The sequence below is a fragment of the Manis javanica genome, chromosome 1 (genome assembly GCF_040802235.1).
Source record: "Manis javanica isolate MJ-LG chromosome 1, MJ_LKY, whole genome shotgun sequence".
Classification (NCBI taxonomy): Eukaryota; Metazoa; Chordata; class Mammalia; order Pholidota; family Manidae; genus Manis; species Manis javanica.
In genome coordinates, this window is record NC_133156.1 from 109,834,898 (window position 1) to 109,850,807 (window position 15,910).

The 15,910-nt window shown below is 38.7% G+C and overlaps 1 protein-coding gene across 3 annotated transcripts in view; it reads left to right on the forward strand.

Annotated features, from left to right (window-relative positions):
* Nucleotides 1–1,817, forward strand: part of DHX29 (DExH-box helicase 29) — a 55,306-nt gene extending 53,489 nt beyond the window's left edge. For all 3 annotated transcript variants that reach the window (XR_005062375.2, XM_037022311.2, XM_073236272.1), the window contains one exon: nt 1,529–1,817. Coding sequence is in view for 2 of the 3 variants with exons in the window: in XM_037022311.2 (XP_036878206.2) it covers nt 1,529–1,584 (56 nt within the window). In the remaining variant the exon portion in view is untranslated. The remainder of the gene's footprint in view (nt 1–1,528) is intronic.
* The last annotated feature ends 14,093 nt before the right edge of the window (nt 1,818–15,910 follow it).

The following is a 15,910-nucleotide window of genomic DNA, read 5'->3' on the forward strand; positions in this document are numbered from 1 at the left end:
ATTACATGCAAACTTGTAGTTATATCTAAAGATGTGATTAGAATCAGGTGTTTAGGAAAAGTATTTTCTAGTTGTACTTCAGTCTTCCTGTTGCATCACATCAGGAAGCACTTAAATTTGTTTTGCCTGCTGTTAATGATATTAGCCATTGATTGGTGGATTCAGTGTATATTTAACAAATATCCAGTTCATTTTCATTGTCAGTCAAACTGGGGAGCTACTCACTTAGTGCTACTGCCCTGAAGCCTGTAAGTGTTTACTGGCCTATAAGTGAATGCATAAGCAATACACTATTAATTTTCCTATACTACTGGGAACTTAGAGGTGTGAGGTGTTTTCTTAAGAAGCATTATGCAGTACAACTCAGCCTTAGAGTTACATTATATAAAAAGCAGGTTGACCCTCAACTTTTTAGAAAAATGGATTTTAATATGATTTCATTGTTTCCCTTTGCCATGAAAGAGAACACAGAACTTACCCTTGGATGAAGCATATACTTTTGACTTGGGAGGGAGGATAGAAAGTACTTTAGTGTTCTTTCTGTATAATAATAAAAGTTGTGGTATAAAGCCAAGCTTTTGAAAACAGAGTAATTGAAGTTGCTCTTGTGCTCTCTCTTACTGTGCTCTAAGATTAAAAATCATGGCCTTCCTAGACTTAAGTTGTTCCCCTTGTAGCAGCAAGTGACCTTTTTTTTTCCTTTTTTTAAAAAAAAATGCCTCTGTAGCTCCCAGGAACCTGAGTGTCAGGCCATGAGCCCAGGTATCAAAATTTCCCATTGCAGTGCCACTGAAACCCAAAACATTCTTGTTGAAGTGTCTAACAAATAGATAATTTCAGTCTTGAAGTCCTGAAGATTACAACTATCTAAAGACGGGTTATTAAGTTCTAAGGAAGTCACAATATCAGAGCAACTATTCACAAGTAGAAGCAGCTATTAACAAAACTTCCTTAGCAAATAATACAGCCTCTGTTGCCCTATTTATCAAATTAATTGGTGTTTGATTCCTTTGTTGTGTAGAGAGGTCTGTCACTTCCCCATTGACACCTCTCCAAAAGCACTTCCCTGTTAAAATTTTGTTTCCTTTGGACTAAACATGGAGAAACTGATACCGGTTTCTTACTTGCCCATACTGTGGGAATCCTTATACACACTGTGAAGAACATGGGAGTCGGTAGAGCCTTTAGTATATTTAAGTCACATGAAAAAGTTAGGAAACTTCTTGTCTTAAAGGAATTTTTAAAGAAATAATTCCTTATAAATAACTAACAGTTATATGACATCTTGTCTTTTGGCCTTAGCCTACTTTTTGTCCAAGTAGGTATAATACAACTATAGCAATAATTAAAATAATACTTGTAGGGTAGCCAATTATATAGGGATCTCTAGTTTTTTAGTGAATATAGTGAATAGTTTGGATTCTAATTTAAAAGAACCTTTTAATGAAGTATGCCTGTTGTTTACGTGTGTATACATTGGAAAACAGCCAATGATGAATTTATTCATGGGTTTTTTTCTTCCATTCAGATGACAAGATTCTACAGATCATTACGGAATTGATAAAAACAGAGAATAATAATTGAAACTGAAATTCGTGGTCAAATGCTTTAAAAATTAAGATGAAGCTACGGTCATATTTTGTGAAAACGGACCTTTCCATTAAGTATTTCAGTAATTAAAATGTTGGTACCAGCCATAACTTGGAGGTGGTGGAAAAAAGCACATACTTACACATGTGTAATTTTCTAGTTCTTTTTTAATGATGATTATTCCCAGTGTATTTGCCACTACATTTACAATAAATTCTTTGATATCATCCATGGTTTATACATCATTTTGTGCCTTATGGGCAAGGCTTGTGTCTGTAGTATCTGTAACTTAGTGTTGTGATTCTCTATATACATACCTTCTCTAATGGTCCTTGATGTTTGAGCAGTTTAGACCCTCTTGACTCAGAAGAAAAAAATGAGCTCCCAAGCCAGTTGTAATTAAATTTACATGGATAGGAACAACTTTAGAAGTCACTTATTTAATATTCACTGTTCAAATTTAAAACCTAAGTAAGTACATACTATTAATATATGCCACCTATTTTATTAAGCATAAAGATGTAGTCTTAGAGGATAGGCAGGAATGGCTAATGCTACTGTCAACCTTGATGTATAGATAGCTTGCATGATTTTCCTCAATCGTAAGTTTTGGTGTCACTGCCCTTGAACTCTTTTTCTACCCATAGTTGAACTGGTAAGGTTGGCAACCTTGAGATAGTAAAGCATGCTTAGATAGTTTTCAGTAGTCTCATTTGTTTCACTTACTCAGAATTGAAACTCCATTTTGATTATGTAGAGGAATTTTCCCTCCGTTTCCTATCAAAATTGTTGAAGAACTTCAAACAGTTCTGTGTAGAAGCCCAGTCCAATTGAATGACTCTTGTAATAGGTACTCAATATTTGTTGATGAATGAATAAAAGAAACTAACTTTTACTTTATGTCCAGATAGAAGCAAACATAATACTTAGCAGCAATCCTAATTTAAAACCTAATTTTAGGTTTCTACCTGCATGATGATAGAGAATTGAGAGCAATAGGTCAAATGTGGCTGCAGTATGGAATCCCTAGCAAGTGCCATTAATAGAAATGGAGAAGTCAGGTAAAGAACTAGATTGGGTACTGGAGGCAGTTATGTCATCTTGTACTATAAGGAAACAAACTGGAGTCCTGCAGGTGGAACTAACATTAGTCAATCACTGTGTGTGCAAGCTGGTGCCCAAATGTTTTGCATATTATTCAGTCTTCACAACAACCCTTTGAGGTGGGTAGTATATTATTCCTATTTGCAGATAAGGAAACTGAGGCACAGAGAAAAGAACTTGTCCAAGATCACATTTACAGTAAGTGGTGGAAGCATTATGGCTCAGGAGCATTTACATTTCTGAAATGTAACTATTACTCCTTTTAAGTTGCAAAACAGTGTGGCTCACATCAGGATTAGAATCATAGGGTTAGTCTTCCACACAGTGGTGATAGTTAAAAGATGTGGGAATGGAGATAATCACCAAAGGAGAGAGCAGATAAGAGATAAGTGATATTAAAATCTTGCAGAACTCCGTATTTCAAAGTCCATTCATTCCTTTCCATCTTCTCAGTCATCACTTGGACCTGAGTCACCATGATTTTCACCAACTTCACTGTAGTAATCTCCAAACTAAGCTTTCCCCTAATCCCTCTAATCCATTCTCTCTACACCTGTAAGAATGATCTTTTAAAGAGATGTTTGTTGCTTGGCTGTTTAAATCTTTTGCCGTCCTCCTTATGCTCTTAAAATATAAAGAGTTCTAAACGTGACTTACAAAGCTCTTAAGTGATCTGGACCTTGGTACCCTCCAACCTCTTGTCCACTCTCCTGCTTCTTATGTGCTCCAGCCATACCAGGATCCTTGTGAATCCTAGGAGATGCCAAGTGGTTTTTTAAACATTCTACATTCTATTCTCTGCTGCAATGTACTGCTTCTGGTTCTTTGCCCAACAGACTTTATCCTGCTTCAATGTTATCTCTACACATCACCCAACATTGTAATTAGGGAAATTCAAATCAAAACCATAATGAGATACCACCTCACCACTACTAAGACTGCTCAAAGACAATAGTGCTGATGAGAATTTGGAGAAATTGGATAATTATGACTGAATAAGTGGGTAATAAACAACTTAAAAAATGGGCAAAGGACTTCAATAGACATTGTTCCAAAGAAGACATACAGATGGCCAATATGTACATGAAAAGATGCTCAACATCACTAATCAAGGAAATACAACAAATCCGCAATGAAATATCACCTCACTTGTCAAATTGGTTATCAAAAAGACAAAAAATAACAAGTATTGGCAAGGATGTGGAAAAAGGGGAGCCCTTTTACACTATTTTTGGCAATGTAAATTGGTGTAACCACTATGGAAAACAATATGGAGATTCCTCAAAAAAATTAAAAATAGAACAACTACATAATCCAGCAATTCAACTTTTTGATATTTAACCAAAGAAAATAAAAAGCTTTTAAGATTTTTCTCTTTATTACTGGGTATCAGCAGTTTGACTGATGTGCTTAGATATATATTTTTTTAAATACATACATCCTGCTTGGGGTTCACTGACCTTTTTTAATCTGTTAATTTCTTTTACCAGTTTTGGTAACCTCAAGCATCATCTCTTCAAGTCTTGCTTCTGAGCTACTCTGTTTGCCTCCTGGAACACTAATTTTATATATGTTAGACTATTTGTTCCCTATGTTGTTTTATGTACTGTGCCTCCCCCTACCCACCATTCTTCTCTGTGATTGAGTTTGGATGGTTTCTATTGATCTGTTTTCCACTCCAACAGTCTTGTCTTCTGCTATATGGATCCAGACTGCTGTCAACGTCATTCAATGATGGTAATTTCAGACATTTTTCAATTATAATACATTCATTTGATTATTTTTTTTAGATTTTCTTTTTTGTCCATTTTGCCCATCTTGCCTTTAAGTGTGTTTTCCTTAACATACTTATAATTATTCTAAACCCTTGTCTACTAATTCTAATAATTCATCTGTGGATGAATATGCTCCCACTGGCCGACTGAAGTGTTTTACTAAAGTAAAACAATCATGAGATGCTGGAAAGAGAATCAGAATGATTTACCCAAATGAAAAGATAAATATTCCAGGAAAGATGTGCTCATTCATTGGGCTCTCAAGTACAAAAATTGGAAATATTTCTTGGAGAAGACATCAGACCCTAATGAGAGTCCACTAGGAGGACAAAATTTGACACAGAATTTTCTGCTGATTCACACAAGAGGAAGATTCCAATAAAAAAAAGCTAGAGTCACAGGTGAAGAAGACAACTTCAGCGAAGTACCAACCTTAACGATGAGCTAGTAAGTACACTTTGGTTTAGACAAACCAAGCAAGACGAAGAAAAACAGATCTAGGATAAGAGCAGGATTTAAAGAACTTCTAGAAGGAATGAGAAGGGAGATTTTAAAGTTAGGTTTGGGCATCCTAAAGCTCAGGTTAAGAAACGTTTAAGCCATTTAAAAGGGGGATTGCTATATATAACTGTGATCATGGGTAGGGCAGCTGCCTAACAAGTAAACTTCAGTCAGGCATAGAGACCTCATAACCTAGAAAACACTGACTAGGATATACGATCTGTGAGCAACTCGGAATCCCATTAGAGTAAACAGTAGCACCAAACTAAAATTCTTTCCAGCCAGAAGTCCAAATGACTAGACTAGGACAGAGTCACACAACTAGCTACTAAAAATTTAGACTAGAATTTGTAGAATAAGGAATCAGTCCTCTCAAAATGCATCTATCTTGTCTTTAAATGTCAGTTCTTTGGATATGCTTTTCCCTTAGTTACATAGTAAATATGCTTGTAGAAGATACTAGCTTAGCCTCTAGAAAACAAGTGAGAAAAGGGTCTGGTGAGCAAGGTAGCTGTAGCCTAAAATAGAGTACCTGGACTCTCTGAAATAAAGACCAAACAAACCTGGGATTGGCTGTGCATATCAATACATTGGGTTTTCCCTCTACTAACCCATTTTGGTAAATTCAAAATCTGTCATAATTTTGGCATAGGACCAGTCATTTTGAAAATGAAGAAGTCAAAAAAAAAATTGCCCATACTTTTCCAAATGCCAGAGAGGGGCTAGTTTATTTTTATTACATACTCAATTTCTAAGTAGAATACAGAATTTGGAGATGGGTGGGGACACACACACATTTTACATTTAATTCCAAATTGGCATTATTAATTTTCTTCAAACCACTGTCTGCTGAAAGTCATTAACAAGCAGGTCCTATTCAGCTTCACTGTGCATGTCCTCTCCCCTCATCTAACATCTCTGTTCATCCAAAGTCCCTATGGGTAAAGGCCTAGGGGAGTGGTAATGCCGCAGGCAAGCCCAGCCCCTCTGGAGGGGAAGGGTTGAAGAAGGGCTGGGAAAGGAGCTGAAATGTAGAGCAAAAGGGGAAAAACCAAGCAGTGTAAATTTAAGATTAGTTGATTTCAAAGGGGTAAAAAAATCTGCCCAGGATAGATGGAAATACATGGGTGTGAGTGAAGAAAAACAATAGTAGCAAAAAAACAGGAGGGTGTAAGGAAACATTCCATTTTTAGGTAAGATGGGGTGTTTGCGGACATAAGTAGTAGCTTTGCCACTATTTATGTTTCGGACTATTGAAAGTTTGTGCTAAGGTAGAGAGAAATTTTTCCTTTGCAGCTTGAACGTTAGCATCCTATCATTTCTAAATAACTGCCAACAAACTAAGTATCCAAAAAAAGGTGGAATTTGCAGTTTGATGACCAAATTTCAGGAAATCACTTTGGAGCAAGGGATATATCTTACCATATGCAAAACTTTCTGAAATGCTTAACTAGGAAGTAGATAATGGTATATGCATTTGATGCAAAACTGTAGCTATTAAAAATAATGATTTTGAAGGATATTTAATGATTTTGGGAAAATACCATGACATGAAATGTTAAGTGAGTTAAAGCAGGTGGGACAGAGACAGCGCAATGGGTAGACAGAACTGTTTGCTCTTTCTAAGCATACAAGGAGACTACATTTCCCAGCCTTCCTTGGGTGAGGTTGGGATCATATGACTGGATTTCTCATCAATGAGAATCTGATCAAAAATGATTCGCACATTCTAATCTCAGGCAGTGAAGGATTCGCTGCAAGTTCTCCAAGCTCCCTCTCCTATACCCATGGCTGAAGGCACAGAATGCCAATGATGGTGATTTGCAAATGAGAAGCAGCTCTGATCTCGAACTCACTGTTGAAGGAAAGCAGACCAAGACAGTGCTGCCTAACATGGAAGGACTGTGCTGAAACAAGAAACTAACCTTTGTTTCCTTTAGCCGTCAAGACTAGGTTCAGTTGTTAGGGCAAAGGATACACCAGGATACAAGCTACTTATATGAAGGCCTAATTTTGTTAATAAAAAATATATAGAGAAACACCTATATGTATTGTGTAAATGTTTTTAGATATACATTTAGGTGTCTAAAAGATAATTTTATGGCAACAGACAGGCATTCCTTTCTAATTACGAATATACAGTGAGTATCATTAATGAAAAGGTAACTGGGCAAGGCTCAGGGCAGACACTGAACAGTACTGGATGCGCTGAAATGTATTCCTATGGTGTGTATTGATTGCCTGATTGGAACAGTGGGTGCATGCTACTGTTACTACTCTTCCTGGAGGGATTAAAGATGGCAGTGTGAGAGGTGAGACAGAGAACTCCTCCCAAAACCACATATTCTATGAAAATATAGTTAATAAAACTAATCTTAAAAGAACAACAGGAAAGAAGGCTGTGCCACACTACATACACCTGGAGAAAAGAGCAGACCTCACAAAATAGGGTAACGTATCAAAGCCTTGATCTGGGGGGACCCAAGCCCTTCTCCCATCCCAGCTCACGGTGGGAGGAAGAGAAACAGAGCAGGGGGGTGGGGGTGGGAGTGGGGAGGGTATGGAGGAAACATAGGACTGCTGAACACCCAGCTCTGGAGATATGCTTTGGGAGCACAAACCTATATTGCATGGTGCTCTGGAGATTAGCGGGGTTGGAAAGCTGAGACAGGTGGACTACTTGGAGAGACTGAGATTCCAGCTATTTGTGGAAAACAGGAATCCATATCCAGCTGCTCTGGGACAAAAGAAAGGCAGGCAGTCTGAGAGACATCCTAACAAGAGAAGGTTGCTAAGGAGGCAAGGATTTCACAGAGCTTGCTGCTCAGGAGAAAGGATAGGTGGACAAAATTGGGTACACTCTGCCCTGCAGGTTGTGAACTTTCAGGAGCTTCAGGGCTCCATCTCCCTGGCTGGCTACTCAGCTCCGAGACCCCCCACCATGAAATGCAGCCTGCTGCGCCTTCCTCCTGGTCTTCCGGCACCCGTTCGCAAACGAGCATTCCCTGCACTGGCATCAGGCCAGCCAGAGGGAGGCCCCACCTATGGCAGCTAAAATGCAAAGTACAGAGGCTTTCACCTGTATGCTCAGCCCCCTGGTTCTGACAGTGGAGACAGGCACAGCAGCCAGGAAGCAGGAAACAGCTCTTTCCATCCCCCAGGTACCAGCACCACTCCCCTGTGACCTCAACATCACTCCAGGGGCTGAGCAGCTCCAGAGAGTAGAGCTTCTGGGAACTAGAGGGCACCACAGACAAATATGAAATGTCAAAGGAACCTGGTTCAAACCAAAATCCCATAAACACCAGAAAGAGGAACAAGTGACACTGAACTCATCAATCTTTCTGAAGGAGAGTTCAAAATAAAAATCATAAACATGCTCATGGAGGTTCAGAAAAACATTCAAGAACTCAGGGATGAATTTATTAGGATGGAGATTCAATCATTGAGAAACTCCATATGTGAAATGAAACACACATGGAGGGATTTAAAAGCAGATTAGATGTAGTAGAAGAGATGGTAAATGGAATAGAAATTAGAGAAGAGGAAAACAAGCTGAGGCACACAGAGAAGAAAGGATCTCTAGGAATGAAAGAATACTAAGACAACTGTGTGACCAATCCAAATGGAACAATATTCACATTATGGGGTACCAGAAGAAGAGAGAAAGAAAGGAATAGAAAGTGCCTTTGAGGAGGTAATTGCTGAAAAATTCCCCAGTCTGGGAAAGGAGATAGTCTCTCAGGCCATGGAGGTGCACAGATCTCCCAACACAAGGGACCCAAGGAAGAAAACACCAAGACATATAATAATTAATATGGCAAAGATCAAGGATAAGGACAGACATTTAAAAGCAGCTAGAGAGAGAGAAAACATCACATAAAAAGGAAAACCCATTAGGCTATCATCACACTTTTCAACAGAAACCTTACAGGCCAGAAGGGAGTGGCATGATGTATTTAATGCAATGAAACAGAAGAGCCTCCACTCAAGAATACTCTACTCTGCAAGATTATCATTAAATTTGGAGGGAGTAAACAGTTTCCAGATAAGCAAAAGCTGAGAGAATTTACCTCCCACAAACCACCGCTACAGTATATTTTGGAAGGACTGCTATAGATGGTAGTATTCCTAAGGCTAAATAGCTGTCACCAGAGGAAATAAAACCACAGTAGAAAGTAGAACAATTAATTACTAAGCAGATGCAAAATCAAATCAACTACCCCTAAAGTCAGTCAAGGGATAGACAAAGAGTACAGAATATGATACCTAATATATAAAGAATGGAGGAGGAAGAAAAAGGGGGGATGGGAAATAACCTTAAGGTTGTGTTTGTAATAACATTTGAAGTGAGTTAAATTAAACTGTTAAATAGTAAAGGAATTACCCTTGAACCTTTGGTAACCACAAATCTAAAGCCTGCATTGGCAATAAGTACATACCTATTGATAATCACCCAAATGTAAATGGTCTGAATGCACCAATCAAAAGACATAGAGTCACTGAATGGATTAAAAAAACAAGACTCATCTATATGCTGTGTACAAGAGACTCACTTTAAACCCAAAGACATACACAGACTAAAAGTGAAGGGATGGAAAAAGATATTTCATGCAACTAACAGGGAGAAAAAAGCAGGAGTTGCAGTACTAGTATCAGACAAAATAGACTTCAAAACAAAGAAAGTAACAAGAGACAAAGAAGGACACTACATAATGATAAAGGGCTCAGTCCAACAAGAGGATATAACCATTATAAATATCTATGCACCTAACACAGGAGCACCTACGTATGTGAAGCAAATACTAACAGAATTAAAAGGGGAAATAATGCAATGCATTCATTCTAGGAGACTTCAACACACCACCCACTCCAAAGGACAGATCAACCAGACAGAAAATAATTAAGGACACAGAGTCATTGAACAACACACTAGAACAGATGGACCTAATAGACATCTACAGAACTCTCCACTCAAAAGCAGCAGGATATACATTCTTCTCAAGTGCACATGGAACATTTTCAAGAATAGATCATATACTAGGCCACAAAAAGAACCTCAGTAAATTAAAAAAGATTGAGATTGTATTAACCAGCTTCTCAGGCTACAAAAGTATGAAACTAGAAATAAATTACACAAAGAAAATGAAAAATCCCATAAATACATGAAGGCTTAAGAACATGCTGCCAAATAACCAATGGATCAATGACCAAATAAAAACAGAGATCAAGCAATACATGGAGACAAATGACAACAATAATTCAACACCACAAAATCTGTGGGATACAGTGAAGGCCATGCTAAGAGGAAAGTGTATTGCAATACTCTTCCTGGAATGCTCACAGTGATTCATCACTGAAATAAGTCAGGCACATTCTCTAAATAGCTTACTTTGGTGAAAAAAAAATGTTCACAGTTCCATGTTAAACTTGTGTTGTGCATATCATCAAAAATACAATCTCCATTTGGTGTTGGAGTTAGAAATTGATGTTACAGTATAGAATAAAGGAGAGTGCAATGTTTGGAACAAAATGGATGTTCCATAAATGGTTCACACACGTAATTCCCCCAAACTAATACAGAAACAGCAGATACAAAAATACAGAAAAGAAAGGGTTATAATGCTGAGGGAAACTGAGAAGTTGTTAAGCTCTTCAAAAGTACTAGGAAACATTTCTCCTGAGAGATACAAACTTAACATTTAGATTTTCCCAATGAGAAGAAAGTCCTGCCACTCCATCCACTCATTTCAGATCTACAGAGTCAGACACACTTAGAGATTGGATCCTGCCTCTCAATAGGGTGGCCCAACCTGCTACACGCTGAGTGCTTTTGTTAACTACAGGCCTTTGGTGACTTCACTTATAAATTCTAAGAAACACATGACTAGGCAACCCTCAACAGCTGCTGTTATACTCTGTACCCTGTGATTTGACATCCAAGTAGGTGCATTACATGTTGTGCTCTTCAGCCTTCCCCTTTGTTGTTTTTCAATAGGACCAGCTTTGCTTTACATTTGGAACAGGGGTTTATTTTTCCATGGTCTGGAGATACTAATTGCTGCTCTCTTTGTTTTCTGTGTAGTAGAAAAAGAAAAGACATTATAGACCTGCCCTAACATAAGCCTGATGTTATATTAACAGAGGACACTCCACTGGGCCTAAGAAGATCTTTATGCAAGCTCGACTCTCATCATTCAAAATTACAGTAATAACAGGGACATATTCAATTTACTTTGCATTTGGTCGGGAAGAATCCATTGTATACAGTGAACCTACTTCATACTCTCAGTCCTTAGCAGTTCACCTTGAGATAACTACTTTAGGCAAATTTAACTATCATTATCTAAACATCTGAAGGACTCCCTTTCCAGCAGAAAACATTGCTCCCAAACGCTACCTATCAACTTAAGCAACATTATGAGAAATCTCACTTAGAGAATGGATTTGCAAATATTAAAAGAAAAAACTGGTGTTTTGACTAGTGAACACTAGTAACGCTTAAGACCTCCTTTCAAAGAGGCATGACAGACCATCCAACTTAAAGTTGCTACCCATTTACACTCTAGGCAGTATACTTTTAAGTCTCCACCCAGAACTCACTATGGTCTGATATCATTTATATTTTGTTTATTGTTTTACTTTTGGCCTCCCCTCCCCACTCTCTGAGAACAGGAGCCTTGTGTGTCTTATCCACTGCTGGAAATGTGGAGCAATGCCAAGCACTTAGTAGATACTCACTAAATATTGGTTGTAGAGAGCCTATTTGGGTACAGTTATATTCTAGTAACAGGAGAAACTTTTAGAGCATCCTTTACTGGTATGTCTTAGATCTGCTACTTCACGTGAAATGTCTGTGGAAAGAAAGCTGCACTTTTTAACAGGCTATTTAGTTATGGCTTAAGAACAAAGGCACCAGTTTCCCTCATTCCTCAGGCCAGCCTGCTGTCTGAGCCCTTCTCTTCACTTCCACCAAGGCTGCCAGATATGAGACCTTGCACCAGTGCTCTCTCTGAGCAACAAAGTAAACTGTCACTTCCTCATATGATCACCTCCTAAATAGAGGCTGATTCATAGGAATTAGACACAATGTTAGTGATCACACTCCAAATGGCTTCACACTTCCTTTGGCGGCCTCAAAGCCCTCTTCTTTTTCCCAGTCTCAATTCTAGTTCAGCTTGTATGACCTGGCACACACTTGGGCAAGGGAATTCTGCCTGCTTTTCTAAACTGCACTACAGAGCCTCAAAGGTTTATCACAAGAAAGTACAAGCAGCTCTGACCCTGTGGGCTCTTCCTCCTGGGAATCTCTTCAGCTTTACTGCCCTTTCAAAGCAGTGGCCCAAGGGTAGACTCAAAGCCTTCCCTCGATTCTCCTTTAGCATTTAATAAATACAGAACAGCACAGGGATGAATGCCCAGACTAGAATCACAGACTTGGATTTAAGTCCTGATATCCCACTTACTAGCTTGTATATTCAAGCAAGTTCCTTAACCTCTCTAAAGATTCTCTGATCTGTAAAATGGGACAATAACTGTACCTATCTCATATGGTTGAGGTGATAATTAAATGCTACAATAAAGGGGAGGGGGAAAAATATAGTGGTATGAAAAGTGAGGCAGAAACCTCCTCCAAAAATCACATGAAACACAAAAATACAGCAAATACAACTAATCCTGAGAAAGTGACCTTAAGATTGCAGAACAGACTGCCTACATCTGGGGGGAAAGAGAAGGCCTCACAGAAAAGGGTAAAGTAACAAAATCTCAATCTGGTGGAAACCAAGCCCTCCCCTGACCCCAGCCCACATATGGGTGGAAGAGAAACAGAGCAGGGAGGGAGGAGAAGCTCAGGACAACTGAACACCCAGCCCTGGAGATCTGTCTGGAAGCATGAACCTGCATTACATGGTGTTCTGGAGATTAGAAGGGCTGGAAAGCAAAGACTGGCAGAATACTCAGAGAGACTGAGAACCAGCTTTGTGGAAAACAGGTATGCACAACTGGTTCCCTGTTACAAAAGAAAGGTGGACAGTTTGAAGGACTTCCCAGCAGCAAGAGGGGTGCTTAAGGGGCAAAGATTACCCAGAGCTCACTGCTCAAGGGAAAGGGCAGGTGGACAAAACCTTCCCAGCACACAGCCCAGCAGGTTGGGAACTCTCAGGAGCTTCAGATGCTCCATCCCTCTGGTGGAAACACAGCACTGAGGCTCCCCACTGTGGTATGCAGCCTGGTGCTCCTTCCTCCTGGCAGGCACAGGTCCCACTAACCTCCTGCTCCAGCCATAACACCAGGCCAGCCAAGGGCAGCCCCACCCAAGGCAGCTATAGGGGCATAGCACAGAAACTCCTCCTTGTATACTTGGCCCACTGGACCTGGCAGTGGAGGTAGATGCTACAGCTGGGAAGGCAGGGAAGAGCTCTTTCCTCCAGGGCAAGTGCTGGTTCTGCTTGCCTGTGACCCCCACCATAGCTACAAGTGCTCAGCAGCTCCAGAGAGTAGAGCTTCTGGACACTAGAGGGCACTGCCTACACAAAATTATTATTCCATAGGAAACACTAAAAAAAAGAAGTGGCAAAGGAATTTGGTCCAAACAAAATTACAAGAAAAAATGCCAGAAAGAGGGCTTAGTGAAACTGAAATCACCAATCATCCTGATAAAGATTTCAAAATAAAAGTCATAAATATGCTTACAGAACTACAGAAAAATATTCAAGATCTCAGGGAGGACTTCAACAAGGAGATAGAAACTTTGAAAAATACAGTATCTGAAATGAAACATACAATGGAGGGATTTAAAAGTAGATTAGATTAGAGGAGATGGTAAATGAAATAGAAATTAGAGAACAGGAAAACAAAGAGGCTGAGGCACAGAGAGAAAAAAGGATCTCTAGGAATGAAAGAATACTAAGAGAGCTGTGCAACCAATCCAAACAGAACAATATTCACATTATAGAGGTACCAGAAGAAGGAGAGAGACAAAGGGATAGAAAGTCTCTTTGAGGAAATAATTCTTGAAAACATCCCCAATCTAGGGAAGGAAATAGTCACTCAGGTCATGGAAGTACAGAGATCTCCCAACACAAGGAACTAGGCCTAGGAAGACAACACCAAGACATATAATAATTAAAATGGCAAAGATCAGCAATAAGAAGACAGTATTGAAAGCAGCCAGAATGAGAAAAAAGAACACTCATAAAGGAAAGCTCATCAGCTAACAGCAGACTTCTCAGCAGAAATCTTACAGCCCAGAAGGGAGTGGCATGATATACTTAATGCAATGAAACAGAAGGGCCTCCAACCAAGGATATTCTGCCCAGCAAGATTATCATTTACATTTGAAGCAGGGATTAAATAATTTCCAGATAGGCAAAAGTAGAGGGAATTCACCACCACCAAACCATCTCTACAAGATATTTTAAAGAGACTGCTCTAGATGGAAAGGCTCCTAGGGCTAAATAGCTGTCACCAGAGAAAATAAACCCACAGTAAAGGAGTAGACTATAAGCAAATATAAAATTAAATCAACTACTCACAAAGTCAGTCAAGGGATACACAAAGAGTACAGAATATGACACCTAATATATAAAGAGTACAGGAGGATGAAGAAAAATAAAAGAAGGAAAAAGAAAAGAACCTTTAGACTGTGTTTGAAATAGAGTAATAATCAATTTAAGTTAGGCTGTTAGATAGTAAGGAAGCTATCCTTGAACCTTTGGTAACCACAAATCTAAAGCCTGTGATGGCAATAAGTACACATCTATCGATAATCACCCTAAATGTAAATAGACTGAATGCACCAACCAAAAGACATATAGAGTGGCAAAATGAATAAGAAAAACAAGACCCATCTATATGCTGCCTACAAGAGACTCACTTCAAACCTAAACACATACACAGACTAAAAGTTGAAAGGATGGCAAAAGATGTTTCATGCAAATAATAGGGAGAAAAAAGCAGGAGTAGCAGTACTTATATTAGAAAAAATAGACTTCAAAACAAAGAAAGTAACAAGAGACAAAGAAGGACATTACATAATGATAAAGGGGTCAGCCAAACAAGAGGATATAACCATTATAAATATCCATGCACCTAACATAGGAGCACCTAAATATGTGAAACAAATATTAACAGAATTAAAGGGGGAAATAGAATGTGACACATTCATCTCAGGTGGCTTCAACACACCACTCATACCAAAAGACAGATCAACCAGACAGAAAATAAGGAGACAGAGGCACTGAACAATGCATTAGAACAGATGGACTTAAAAGACATCTACAGAACATGCCTCTCAAAAGCAGCAGGATATACATTCTTCTCAAGTGCACATTGAACATTTTCCAGAATAGGTCACATACTAGACCACAAAAGGAGCCTCAATAAATTAAAAAATATTGAAATTGTGCCAACCAGCTTCACAGGCCAAAAAGGTATGAAACAAGAATAAACTATGCAAAGAAAACAAAAAGGCCCACAAACACATGGAGGCTTAACAACATGCTCCTATATAATCAATGGATCAATGGCCAAATTAAAACAGATTTCAAGCAATACATGGACACAAATGAAAACAACTCAATAGCCCAAAATCTGTAGGATACAGCAAAGGCATTTCTAAGAGGAAAATATAGCAATACAGGCTTACCTCAAGAAACAAGAACAATCCCAAATGAACAGTTTAAACCCACAATGAATGAAACTAGAAAAAGAAGAACAAACGAAGCCTAAAGTCAGTAGAAGGAGGGATATGATAAAGATCAGAGAAGAAATAAATAAAATTGAGAAGAATAAAACAATAGAATCAGTGAAACCAGGAGCTGGATTTTTGAGAAAATAAACAAAATAGATAAACCTCTAGCCAGCCTTACCAAGAAAAAAAAAGAGTTTACACATATAAACAGAGTCAGAAATGAAAAAGGAAAAATCACTACAGACAC